Genomic DNA, 14,264 nt, shown 5'->3' with positions numbered 1-14,264 from the left:
CAGAGGGAGGGGGTGTATGTACACAGACAACTGATTCACTTTGTTATACGGCAGAAACTAACACAACATTGGAAAGTAATTATACTCCAATTTAAAAAAGTCAACAGAGTTCAGTTGAACAGGCCCAGCAGGTATTATAATGTGAGGTTTAATTTATTTACTTCATTTAAGATATTTCCAAGGGAAGGATGCTCTGGGGAGTCATTAGAGGGGAGGGGTTCCTGGAAAAGTAGCAAATCCTGAAGAGCTCCAGGGCCTGTACAGTGGTGCTCCCTCCTGAGGATGGGGAGAGGGTCCTATGTCCCAGGGCCCAGCAGGAAGCAGGCACACCAGGCAAGGCAGAGAGGATGCCAGGTCCTTAGCAAGGACAGGCGAGCAACTAGATTAGCCTCTATGAATGGAAGCGCTCTAAGTAATTCTCTTAAATGCACCCAATCTCTTAACACACTAGTGACAGACTTCTAGTTATTGGCACGTGCAACTTTGGCCCAGCCATTTTTAATACTCTGATAGAAAATACATTTATCTGTTTATAGAACTTCAGTTTCATTTGGGATGAAAGGAGTTGGCCATGCTGACTGCTGACCTCTGTTTTGGTATCCTTTATAATAAGGGGAAGTGTGGAACCCAGAAGAGAGAAAGAACAGAGATGAATGGGTCAAAGGCTCCATAAGGGCCATGGGTCAGTGACCAACAGGCTTCCCCATGAATCTGCTTAGGTAGTTTTCAATAGGGCCAAAATGAATGAAAATAACTCTATGAAGGCCTTTAAGGAGACAGACATATGGCAGGGAGCACTGACATGATTTGGAGTATGATTACTTTTATCACATGTAATCATGCAGGCAACTGACAATCCTGGGGCTGGATTAAATCAATACATACTCTGGGGGATGTCCTCCGCTCTGTAGATCTTCAGCAGGAAGGTCACCCACCGCAGGGCAATGCCAGCAGGGAGTAACAAGTTACTTTCCACATCATCACTGTCATTATCACGATCTTGTTTCTCAGGCTATTGGGGACACACAGTGGCAAATTATACACATAGGAAAGCAGCACTTCAAGAGGCCAAATCTGGGATAAAACCCATCATAACTGTTTTCATTAGGATTTCCTGTGTTTTGAGCTTAAGAGTTTGGCACCAATTCAACCTCAAAACTGCCCTACAAAATCAATGCTCATGTTTCTTTGACCAATACACTACAAGAAAATAATGCGTCCTTTTTAATCTTCTGAGCGCTAAATAGAGAGACAGTTACTGAAGCTCTTTTACTTTCTTTCTGGCTACTGGCTTGCTGCCCAATTTTCTAGAATAACAACCATCCTCTTAGGTAGCAATGCCTGATTCTGCAATGGAGCCAGGTTCTGTAGAGGCAGTGATGTGGGGAACTCTTAAAAACACACATATCTTTACTGAATGAAAGACCTGCTCACAGACACAAGGAAGGAGCTAAGTGAGCTGGAATAATAATTCTGTTGTGAAGAAAGTAACAAATTCCAGAAAGTTGGAGGAATTGGAGGATTGGGGTTGCTGATTGGAAGCTCTGCTCCATTTCACAATGACTGGTGCCCACTTGCTTAACTCTGGGTCCTCTTTCTTAGTGAAAAAACAGAGAGGACAGAGAATTTGGAGCTTACAGGAGGCTCGTCTCCAGTTCCCAGGACGAACATGCTGACTTTCAGGTAGCCTTTAGCACCCGAGCTGGTATCTTCAGGGTCATTGAGGAGAAGCCATTTCCTCATGACAGCATGACCTAAAATAAAGAAGGCGTAAAAGGACAGGAATACTCTAGAGAGAAGCTGACAAGTCCATGATTCCATCTGCAGTAAGATAACCAAGTATTTCCTCCAATGTGTCTTCATGACGGGCCATACTCCCCAGATGAGGCTCCCTTTTAATGCTCTCTCCTTCACACTGACTCTCCACCCACATCCTGCCCTGGGGTGACTGAATAAGACTCTCTAAGCTCTAGTCACTGATTCTATAATTTGATTTTGATAAGGTTAAAGTAGCCTCACAGAACAGAGAAATTATCTATTTGTTTCTCTTAGGATGATTGCCATTAGATTATTAAAAAAGACACCCATACTAAACTGCTGTCATAATTCCCACTGGGTATAGCCGTTCTTTTTCTCAGTCAAGAAAAACATCATTCTTTATTCTTTCATCCCTCAAATTTTCTTGATTCCCAGAGTCTTCCAGTTCATGGGAAAACGTTACTTACCAGGTTCATCATAAACAAATCCAACATCGATCTGGGAAAAGATAATTTAAAATAGTTCAAACAAATTTTACAATCAGTTCAGTCACTTCTAGAATCTATCATTATCATCACACTTAAAAAAATAAGGCTTTTGACTACTTGCTTTAAGACCCACCATTTCCATCTAACTGTCTCTGTATATCCGATGCCTCCTCTGAGGTGTGATACATAGAAGGCTCTCAATCCATCATTTTGAATGAATGAGCCAGTCTCACAGCTGGAACAGACACAGTGACCAATGTGGCCTGGTTTGCTTGGGACTTTTCCAGTAGCATAGAAAGTCTCACATTCTGAGGAAACCCTCAGACCCTAGCAAACCCGGACCATGGTCACCATACGGGACTTCTTACTGAGTATTCCTCCACCTTTTCCTCCAATTAATTCTAATACTAACATTAATAGACCCTTTGATTGGGCACTCCAATGTGCCAAGAGCTAGGTGCTTTATATATTGTATCTCACCTCATTTTCACAATAATCCCATCTTACAGATGAAGAAACTAAGCACCAGAGAGGTTTACAAGTGGCTAGTTAATGGCAGACAGAGTATGAATTGACCCAAATCATCTTCTAAGACTCGCTTCAAGAAGCAGCCCATTCCATGTGGAATCGCTAAGCAGGCACAAGAAGTCTTTATCAGTAAGTCCAGTGTGAACTGCTCGGAAAAGCACCTTGATTCTCTTCCCTGGTTTGGCTTGCCTGTCATACACCAGATTTATAATAACTGACTTAGTAGATAGAACTCTGGGCTACTGACAAGTGGAGCGGGGTAATGGGCTTCTTGCCACAGGCAAGTACTCTTCCCTCTGTAGCAGCACTGGGCTTCCAGCCACAACAGGCACTCTGTGAAGGGCCCTGGTATGGCAGCTCCCAGGCATCTTGCTCTCCGACTAAGTGTGGGACTAAGTGCTAAGTGCTGTACTTTGGAAGTTGACTAGACTCCAGCCAGAGGACACTCAACTGGCTTCTTGACCCCACAGCATTTGTGTCCAGCTTTCAGCAATGATCATGGCATCAATGCCTTACATATAACCTTCTGATGTCACCAAGATGGGTACCCTGAGTCCTGGCCAGGAACCAGATTCCTCATCATGAAAGTGCCCATGTTTGACCTAAGTTGAATGAAACAGACAGTGGACACCCACCTTAAACTCCCCCATCAGAGAATCTGCCCGCAGAGAATGGGAATTGTAAACCTGGAAGAAAGGAGAGTGGTGAGAAGATTACTGGCTTCATCTGGCAGCTAGTGAGCACTACCCTCCTACTCCATGGCCCCTTACCCGAATGCTGATGATCTCATCCATCAGTTCAGAAGGAGTCAGGTGGACATTGTAGAAAAATAACTGTTGAAACAAAAAGGGAAAATGTTTGAATGTCAACAGGGGTGGAATAAGGTTTAGTGGGATCTGACGCTAAAATTTGAGGGGGCTTCCTAAAAAAAAAAAATACAAGACACAACCTCAAATCAGGTGTGACTGCATGAACCCACTGCAGGACCTCAGAAAAGGCTCTAAAGCTTAAGCATCATGAGCTTCAAGGTAAACTCTGTATATCAGAAAAAGGGTTAAGTAACAATTATGCATAGTGTTTCTTTAAATAAATATAATTGTTCAATTTGGCACCAGATATCTGGTAGCTAGGGCTTCCCAGGTGGTGTTAGTGGTGAAGAACCTGCCTGCCAATGGAGGAGACACAAGAAGACATATGATCCCTGGGTTGGGACGATCCCCTGGAGGAGGGCATGGCAAACCACTCCAGTATTCTTGCCTGGAGAATCCCATGGACAGAGGAGCCTGGAGGGCTACAGGATATAGGATCACACAAAATTGGAAACAACTAAAGTGATTTAGCCTCTAGTAGCTAACTGACGCAACTTAGCAGCAGCAGCAGCTAACTAAAGATCAAGTTTATTTCATGTGCTTAGAGCTTGGATGATCTGGAAAGTTGAGGTTAATTTTCTTCCATTTTTAGTGCTATTACCTGTAACCAGTCACTAATTTTGCTCTTTCTAACAAAATACTTGTAAAGCCAACACTGCATATTAGACACTGTTAGAGCCTCGGTAGAGTCAGTATGGACCACATTTTAACTCATTGTAACAGCTAAGTTTAAGAAGGTTGACTCTTGGAAGATGAAAATTGGGTATGTAGAGGTTTTACCATAAAGTCAAAGTTTTGTGTGCCAATAGACTTTAATCCTAAGAGAGAAAGATGGAGCATTTATTTAAACTGAGACTTTTTTCTCCTACATTTTCCTTAGAAATATTTAAAATTTACAGAGAAAAAAATGAAAGAATCATTGCTATAATTTTGTCACACTGGCTTTTGGCTTTATAACTCTTTTTTTTAAACTGAACTATCTGAAAGAAGGTTCTAGATAATACAATACACTCCTTAAAAGTACATTTGCGTATGGCTGAGTCTCTTTACTGTTCACCTGAAACTATCACAACATTATTAATTGGCTATACACCAATATAAAATAAAAAGTTCAAAAAAAATTTTTTTAATAAATAAAACACTCATCAGTGGTAGGGGAGGGGATTATTTCCAAAAAGTAAAAACAATAAAAGATTATTTTCAAAAAGTAAAAAAATTTGCACTCATCTCTGAAGTGCAAAAACATTTTTTTCTATAATGGACTAAGGAGATCAAACCAGTCAATCCTAAAGGAAATTAACCCTGAATATTCATTGGAAGGATAATGCTGAAACTGAAGCTCCAATACTTTGGCTGCCTGATGCAAACAGCTGAGTCACTGGAAATGACCCTGATGCTGGGAAAGATCGAAGAAGGCAATGGCACCCCACTCCAGTACTCTTGCCTGGAAAATCCCATGGACGGAGGAGCCTGGTGGGCTGCAGTCCACGGGGTCGCTAAAAGTCGGACACGACTGAGCAACTTCACTTTCACTTTTCACTTTCATGCATTGGAGAAGGAAATGGCAACCCACTCCAGTGTTCTTGCCTGGAGAATCCCAGGGACGGGGAAGCCTGGTGGGCTGCTGTCTATGGGGTCGCACAGAGTCAGACACGACTGAAACGACTTGGCAGCGGCAGTAGCTAAGAAAGATTGAAGGCCAAAGGAGAAGGGGATGACAGAGGATGAGATGACTAGATAGCATCTCTGATTCAACAGACATGAATTTGAGCAAACTCCAGGAGACAGTGAAGGACAGGCATGCTGCAGTCGATGGGGTCACAAAGAGTCAGACACAACTTAGTGACTGAACAGCAACAACACTATTATCACACCCAAAAATTTAACATGTAACACAGTCAATTTTCAAATTCCTACACTTGTTCTGAAAAAAGTTCTTTTTAGCTTTTTTTAAAAAAAAATCTGGATTCACTCGAGGATCTTACATTGTATGTGGTTGTTGTATCTCCTAAGTTTCCTTTTATCTAGAACAGTACTCCTGGCTTATTTTTGTTATTTATTTCTATCAAGACCAGTTGCTTTGCAGAATATCTTACAGTCTGGATTTTTGTCAGTGTTTCCTCATTGTTAGATTCAAGTTGACCACTGGACAAGAAACGATACAAGTGATGCTGATTACTCCCATTATATCACATCAGGACACACATGTCCATTTGTCCCTGGTGATGCCAAGTTGAATCACTTGGTTAAAAATGTGTGTATAAACTAGAGATTTTTTTGTAAAATCTTTTTATTGATTTATGGTCTTTTTAGAAGCTCAGTTACTTGATTCTTCCCTTTAGCTGAGAAATCTAATTTCAAAAGTATTTATTAAAATGGTAAGTTTTGAGGTGGACTTCCTATAGACATAGTTGAGTAAATGTCCCACATTATAAATGAAGGGTAAGGGAGTTAGAGAAGGCGAGGTTTGGGAAAAAAAGGACACCGGCACTTTACAGGAACAGATCACATTTAATGAGGTGAGAAGGGGCAGCAGTCAGATTAGTGAGCTTCTGCACTAACCCAAGAAAAGAGTAAGTATATATAGGCATACATGTGGAAATCTATAGTCTTAAGGGGGCCTGTTCTTCTCCAAGGTTGTCTGGAGTAGTTATCTCTTAAACAGCTGGGGCAAGGAATTCTGGAGATTGGCCAGAGGCTGGACTGGCTGGGAGCTGAGCATAATCAACCTTTATGGCCATTTTTTTTCTCCGGGTGGGAGAGTTCTTTGTTTTCTTAGAACAGTGGGGAGGACTGGGAGGGGAGTTTTAACTCCAGGCTATTTTGAGCCTTATAACTTCCTTCAGTAAACACCTGGATGGGTTCTATGCTCTAGGCATCAAGGGTCCCATATTTTGTCCTTCCTGCAATCCTGTCTTGTCATGACTTTCACCCAGCCGTCCCTGAATCCACTTCCAGTGCCCATCTCTGAATGCGCCCGCCTCTCATGTTAGCTTTGACACTACCTGCCTGCTGGTGTCTATGATTCACCTAAGGAGAAGCCCAAAGTGAGAAGAAAATGGAGCCTCTGAAAAGCTGGGGGCCAAGAAAACACAGGAAAACAACCAGGAGCACCACACAGGAAAAAAACCCGTTCCTTTTGTGAACAGAGAAAAAAAGAACCAATACCAGGGCTGGGATTGCAAGCTGTTGGGAACTAAAAGGAACGAGAGGAAGCTGTGGTAGGAAATGCCTGGCCTCAGAGATCAGAGCTTGAGGCCCCAGGAATCTCAGAAACGTGGCTCCTCGGCAGAGTAAGGCTGGCATGTGATAAATTCCCCAAATTTATCATTTCTATTCACAGTCCTAAATGTGGAATTTTGTGGCATTGAAGACAACTGTCAAGGTATTCAGCATTTTTGAAGAGTGTTGCAGAAGAGGTCTTCAGAACAGGGTATAATCTCATCATGGAGGAAAAAACCCTTTCTGCTCATAATTGCTTCTTCTAACCTATATTGTTTTTATAGTCAAGTAGGTTTTGACACCTTTATAAAGTTGGGTTACTTAAGTCACATGGAGTCACCCCTCAGAGACATTTGCTAATTAAAAAGCACAAAGGCAGGTCCTAAGTGTTCTGTGTGGTCCATAATAAGGGGCGCAAGGACCCATTTGGAAGGGCTCCCTCCAGAAGTTGTTGTAAAACCATCAGAAAGACAGCGGGCTTCTCTGAGAACCAATAATGAAGCAGGCCATGTGACTCCAAGACCCAGGGGTTCTTAGCACAGAATGTTTAAGGCTAGAACTCTGTCCTCTGTGTACAGTTGAGCCTGCACATGTGTTCCTCTCCCACTTGGGACTGTAGAGAAGTGGGCGGAAGCTGAGAAGGTACACGTAAATAAACCAGACGCACCGGGACATGCATTTGCCCATCTACCTCATCAAAAAATGGATTGTTCCCTCGCTTGATTCTTGTTCGGTGCGTCTGGCCACAGATGTGGACTTTGACCACAGGCTTGATGTTGTTGCCACTCAACTGCCGGCCCTCGATCACTCGGACCCGGATCTGCAAGTACAGAAGGGGAGTCGTCACTGAACCTTTCCCAGCATAATGTGTAAGAGAATCCACAGGTGTCACCTTGGCTCATTCGCCCGTAAGGACCACTGAAACCAGGCCAGCGCAGCTTTGCAATGTACTGGTGCTCAAGGACTGGGAGCGTCCACCTGCGCCCATTCTCGTGATGGGAACTGGGATCAGGTTGCCAAAACCAAGAGCGGTCATGGGCTTGCAGTAGTCTAGAACTGGCCTGGGAAAGTGAAGGGCAGGGTGGAGGCTGCTGCCCAGAGTCAGCCTCCTACCTGGTCTTCCTGATCCCTGGGAGGTACTAACACCCTCCATGGCTATCTCCCAAGGAAGCAGCCAGAGCTGTGAGAAAACACAACACCTGTGCTTCCATTCCTTGATTAGCTCTTGGGCTTCCCTAGTGGCTCAGATGGTAAAGAGTCTGCCTGCAGTGTGGGAGATCCAGGTTTGATCCCTGGATTGGGAAGATCCCCTAGAGGAGGGAATGGCAACCCACTCCAGTATTCTTGCCTGGAGAATCCCATGAACAGAGGAGCCTAATGGGCTACAGTCCATGGGGTCACAAAGAGTCAGACATGACTAACTCTCTCACTTCCTACCACAAAAGGGAATTTTATTTCTCTGAAGAGCCTCATCCGGATTGACAACACTTACTGCTGCTTGCAGAAGAAAGATGGGGAGCTCTTCTCATTGAGTTTATGCCCTTACATCCCTTTTTACTGGTTAAGCCACTGCCCACAGGCAGAAGCTCTTCTAACACCACCACAGTTGCCAGAAGCTGGACAACACGGTGTTGGTACGACAGGGATGTGGGGCCCTGGGGCTGTTCCTACCTGGAAGTCCTGTGGCTTGTTAGACAGCATGCGGCGGCTGCTCTTTGCTTTCGTGAGCCTCCGGGCAAGGTGAGCTTCCGGCACGGTCCCTCCTGGCCCCGTGGGCCCTGGGCCCCTGACCGTACTGTCCAACCTGTCCTCATCACCTCCATCTTCCTCCTCTTCTGAAATACCAAAAAGGGATGCATTCAGAGACAGTCCTCATCCTGTATGAGTCTCAACATTCCAGAGAGTTTTCCATGCTGCTGAGGCAGCAGGTGAGGGAGACGCTTCTTGGTGACAGTGACTTGGGACAAGCTGTGACTCAGATCTAGATTCTTTAGGCACATGTGTTCACGTGCAACACGGCATTCATTCGGGCTGTTTTCAAGGTGACTAGGAGAATGCCAGAGGCCATGGGGAGCTGAGAAGAGGAGATGGTACGGATGGACCCAGCCAGACCACCATCACTCAGTTCTGATCTGGGAACCAGCTTGAGGTCAGGGATCTGCCTGAGGTTAGGACGGTGATGTGTGGAAATGCCGGGGAAATTGGAGACTTGGGGAGACTTCCAGTCCACCCTTCCCACTGCAGGTCTTTTCTCTAGAACTTTCCTCGTGAGGTCTTGCACTGTCTCCTTTCTGCCTGAGTTTCCTGATCTCGAATGCCCTCTCCATCCTCATGGTAGGAGAGAAACTGGCCTCCAGTTTCCTGCCAAGCAGACCGAGGTGGTCATCATACTCTCGCTCCACCCTCCCGGTCTGTCACCTCCACACGCATCTGTCCCCTAGCTTCCCTTCACACTCAGTGGGGAAACACGGTTCAAGTGAACCCCCTCCTATCCCTGAGACCCCACTATCTTTTGATTCTTTGAGGACCCTCTAAATGGTCCCCCCTTCAAGTACCTCCAGTGGCTCCTTCCCCATAGGGACCTTCCCTCTGCCTTCAAATATGCACGGATCTTTCTCTCCTATCAAAAACAAACATCAACTCCGTCTTCTATGTTTCTTCCTTTTATTACTCACAAACTTTTTAAAACTTAATGACAAACTTCAGTTATTGTTTTCTTAATACACAGAAAGTTTAAACTCCTGATAACCTGTACAATATAAGACTAGAAGACCAACTAACTCCCTTGTCTAAAAAATACCAGCATCTGTACTCCCTGCCTTTGGATCCTGAACCTCCTCCTTTCCTGATGATCCCATATGGAAATGGTAGGAGACAATTTCCATATGGAGTCATCTGCCAGTCACTCACATCATAGTATGAATTAGTTCCATCCAACTGCCCCGTAGCATGGCTCTTAAAGCTTGGGCTTTGGAGTCATGCTGTCTGCGTGGGAATTCCAGTTTTGAGCTATGTGACTCTGAGTAGTCTCTCAATCTGTTTCAGTTTCCTCGTTCATAAAAAGGGGGAACTAATGGGATTTACCAAAAGGTTACTGTAAAGATAAAATTAATCTATACGCAAGGCCTTTAATATAGTGCCTGGCACAAAACAGCTCCCGACAAATTAATCTGTTTTTTTTTCTTTAAACTTTTATTGAGAAGTCCGTTTTATTGGAGCACTTCCTAAAGAGCAGTAATGGGGTAGGGAAGGGAGGCAGTCAGTGAGCAGCACGGGGGACAGGGCGCAGAGTGAGAAACGGACAACCACAAGGAAGTAAAGGGTCTCCCCAGCGCTTAGCCCAGGGAGAACATTCCTCCTCACCACCCCTCTATTCATGCTCGTCCCATCCGAGTCTGGCTCCTGTTCCACAAAGACCAACCACGACCTCTCCTCGCTAAGCTCAGGACCCTTCCTGAATGCTCGGGCTTCACCTTCCATGGCTTTGGACACTGGGGATCACACAGACTTCTGTGAAGTGAGAAGCTCTCCTCCTGGCACTTTGCAGGGTCTTCCGAGGCCGCACCCTCCCCAACCCCATCTCCAGTTCATCGCGCGTGCCTTCCCGCTCTGTTCCTCTGCTTCTTTGACCCAACATTCTCTGGAGCCACACCTCAGTCTTCCAAGAAGTCACAAACTCACAGAATTTTGACAAGAATGGACCTTAAAGACCTTTGATCCAGAGACTTCCCTGGTGGTTCAGCAGTTAAGAATCTACCTGCCAAAGCAGGGGACACGGGTTCAATCCCTGGCTCAGGAAGATTCCACATCCCACGGAGCAACTAAGACCATACACTGCAACTACTCAGCCTGTGCCCTAAAGCTCGTACTCTGCAACAAGAGAAGTCACCGCAATAAGAAACCCATCCACCACAACTTGGGTGGCCTCTGCTTGCTGCTGAAGGAGGAAACAGAACAAGCTCTATCTTGAAAGCAGGACTCCATTTAGGGCGGGGCTGTGGCCTTTGAGCTATACGCTCAGTATCTATGGAAATGACATACCAACTGGAAAACCAGGCCCCTGGAAAAGCCCCAGGGCTCGTACCTAGACTCTCCATCCCTAAAAGAATACCCTAATTATCTGTGTAACCAAATAGAATCATACATTCTATGATGCTTACTGGGGTATGACCACAGGCCTATTGATAATTGTCCACTGTTAGCTACCTGGGCTTAAGGCATATGAATCACGGGTTAACTTTGATTGTATCTTTCTTTTCCATTGTTCAGACTAGTTTCAGGGAATCTGGGGAGGTGGGTTTGGGCACGTACACTTAGGGTATATAAAGTTTTCACAAAAACTGGTCGGGGGTCCTTGGCTAAGAGGAGACTCTGCCTTGGGCCCGCCGGTGTAATAAACTGCACTCCACTATCTGCATTGTCCTTCTGAGTGAGTTTGTTTCCCGGAACACGTGGCTACAACACCGCAACTAGAGAAAGCTCACACAGCAACAAAGACCCAGCGCAGTCAAAAATAGCTATATAAAAGAAACTAGAAAAATCAAGAGCATAAAGATAAAATTTATTTTTTTGTTGTTTTCAAAAAAAGATCTTAAATCCAACCTGCCCCTCACCCTGTTTTATAGGTAGAAAAACTGAGGTCCAGAAAGCAGAAACAACTTGTTACATTATTAAGAACTGAGCTAAAACCAAGACCACATCCGCGTTCTCCCTCACTGGTTTATGACTGGATCTAGTAAAGGCAATGCTCTCTTCCTGGTTCCTCAATATCTTTGTCAGGACACCAGGAAACCCCAGAGAAGCCACAGGTGAAGAATGGCTACCTCTGCCACTCCAGTACTCTTGCCTGGAAAATCCCACGGATGGAGGAGTCTGGTAGGCTGCGGTCCATGGGGTTGCTAGGAGTCGGACACGACTGCATGACTTCACTTTCACTTTTCACTTTCATGCATTGGAGAAGGAAATGGCAACCTACTCCAGTGTTCTTGCCTGGAGAATCCCAGGGACGGGGGAGCCTGGTGGGCTGACGTCTATGGGGTTGCACAGAGTCGGACACGACTGAAATGACTTAGCAGCAGCAGCCCTCCACACAATAATCTGGGTCTCTTCTTCCCTATTCTTTTTTTTTTCCTAAAAAACATTTTATTTCTATAATTGCTAATTTTACTGACAATTTTTGGCAACATTAATAAAACAGTAAATTTTATCTGAAAGAACAAGCAAAACAGACAAGGAAACTCACAAAGGGCAATAACAAAACAGTAATCTTAACAGATAATCAACGTACTTGTTAACAAAACAAAGTGACATTGCCTCAAAAAACACAGAGGTTATCAATAGGAAAACAGAACTCCTGAAAGAACGCAACTCGCTATTAACTATCTTTTACTTGCAGGCACAGAAACTGACTCTAGCTAACTCAGTTCTAAGAGAGAAGCAAAACCCTTGATGATTATCTCTTCCCAGCATTTTGAAACACTGGCCTTGCTTATTCCTCAAGCAAATTCCATTTCCTCCCAATCCAAAGAATTTGCAACTGCTGTTCTCCTTCCTGGAACGCTCTTCCTCTAGGCCTGCAGGGCTTGCTACCTGCTTAATTGTTTGACATTTCCTTTGATCTATCCAGTTTCAGCACTGTTAATTCACACAATGAAATCTCCAACCCTCTTTTTTTCCTCCTTCTCCTTAAAGGCGCTTTTAAGTTTCCACACTATTCGTCATTCTCCAGTCTAAATTTCCTAGGTTTGGGACTTCCCTGGCAGTCTAGCAGTTAAGACTCTGTGTTCCCAATACAGGGTACATGGGTTTGATCCCTGATCAGGGAACTGTGATCTCGCAGTTTGCATAGCGCTGCTGCTGCTGCTGCTGCTGCTAAGTCGCTTCAGTTGTGTCCGACTCTGCGACCCCATAGACGGCAGCCCACCAGGCTCCCCCGTCCCTGGGATTCTCCAGGCAAGAATACTAGAGTGGGTTGCCATTTCCTTCTCCATTGCATAGCACAGCCAAAAGAAATAAACAATAAAGTAAATTTCCTAGATTTTCTTCTTCTCTGTTCTTAAAGAAGCATCAAAAGAAGGGCTTGCCTGCTGCCTGGATGCAAGTTCTCAGGATGCCCTTCCTACTGTTCTCCACCAGGTGGGCTCCTCACCTCCCTCAAGTTCCAGATGAAACAGTCTTAGTCTGTCCCACCCATCCGCACCGGATGGAAAGAATCCCTTCTCCTGCTAGCACACATAGTTCTATCCTGTCCTCACCACGTGATCTTGCATCTGTTGGACTGTGGGCCTCCTACTACCACCCACTATTCAGAAGCAGGGGGCTTGCCCTTCTCTTCTTTGTACCTGCCCCGTGCTGGACACACTCCCTCCTTGTCCACAGCAGGGGCTTGATGAATGTGGAATGAGGACATCCTGACCCTTACTCCAGCTTTCTGGTATCGTTCTCCAGCAGTCTGGCAAAGTTCCCACTGGGAACTCAGGCAAGAGCACACTATGGTTAGGGGTTGCCCCTCTCAAACCTGGCTCCAGCCTTAGGGAAGCCCAGAGGGTCAGGCTCCCCTTGTGCAAACCTGTTTCAGACTGGGCAATGGCTGGGCCACATGCTTTAGGTTTCCTCCATCTAAGACAAGGGCTTCCCCGGTGGCTTGGTGGTAAAGTATCCACCTGCCAATGCAGAAGACATGGGAAATGTGGGGTTAACCCCTGGGTTGTGAAGAACCCCTGGACGAGGAAATGGCAACCTACTCCAGTATTCTTCTGGGAAAAATCCCATGGACAGAGCAGCCTGGTGGGCTCTAGTCCATGGGGTCCCAAAGAGTCAGACAGGACTGTGCACACACAACAACTAAGATGAATGTCCTTGGGCCATTCTCGGCCCAAAAAGGATTTCCTCCCTGCTGTGGACTGTTCCATGTGGGGTTGGTGGTTATTCATGGCAGTTGTTGTTGCTGTTGTTCAGTCGCTCAGTCGTGTCCAACTGTTTGGGACCCCATGGACTGCAGCACGCCAGGTTTCCCTGTCCTTCACTATCTCCCAGAATTTGCTCAAACTCATGTCCACTGAGTTGATGATGCCATCCAACCTTCTTCTCCTGCCCCCAATCTTTCCCAGCATCAGAGTCTTTTCCAATGAGTCAGCTCTTCTCATCAGGGGGCCAAAGTATTGGAGCTTTAGCTTCAGTCCTTCCAATGAATAGTCAGGGTTGATTTCTTTTAGGATTGACTGGTTTGATCTTGCAGTCCAAGGGATGCTCAAGAGTCTTCTCCAGCACTACAGTTTGAAAGCATCAGTTCTTCAGTGCTCAGCCTTCTTTATGGTCCAACTCTTACATCTGCACATGACTACTGGAAAAACCGTAGTTTTGACTATATGAACTTTTGTAGGCAAAATGATGTCTCTGC

At 45.3% G+C, this 14,264-nt stretch overlaps 1 protein-coding gene across 4 annotated transcripts in view; it reads right to left on the bottom strand.

Annotated features, from left to right (window-relative positions):
- MYOF (myoferlin) overlaps positions 1 to 14,264 on the bottom strand; it is a 179,773-nt gene that overhangs the window by 96,100 nt on the left and 69,409 nt on the right. For all 4 annotated transcript variants that reach the window (XM_010842189.1, XM_010842190.1, XM_010842191.1 and 1 more), the window contains exons 6-12: positions 8,537 to 8,700; positions 7,557 to 7,685; positions 3,545 to 3,607; positions 3,410 to 3,460; positions 2,226 to 2,256; positions 1,639 to 1,754; positions 886 to 1,012 (exon numbers count right to left, since the gene is read on the bottom strand). In XM_010842189.1, the coding sequence (XP_010840491.1) occupies positions 886 to 1,012; positions 1,639 to 1,754; positions 2,226 to 2,256; positions 3,410 to 3,460; positions 3,545 to 3,607; positions 7,557 to 7,685; positions 8,537 to 8,700 (681 nt within the window). The remainder of the gene's footprint in view (positions 1 to 885; positions 1,013 to 1,638; positions 1,755 to 2,225; positions 2,257 to 3,409; positions 3,461 to 3,544; positions 3,608 to 7,556; positions 7,686 to 8,536; positions 8,701 to 14,264) is intronic.

Source organism: Bison bison, unplaced genomic scaffold, assembly GCF_000754665.1.
Source record: "Bison bison bison isolate TAMUID 2011002044 unplaced genomic scaffold, Bison_UMD1.0 scf7180017864172, whole genome shotgun sequence".
NCBI lineage: Eukaryota > Metazoa > Chordata > Mammalia > Artiodactyla > Bovidae > Bison > Bison bison.
The sequence above is the reverse complement of the archived record's forward strand: the minus strand, read 5'-3'. Positions and strand labels throughout refer to the sequence as shown.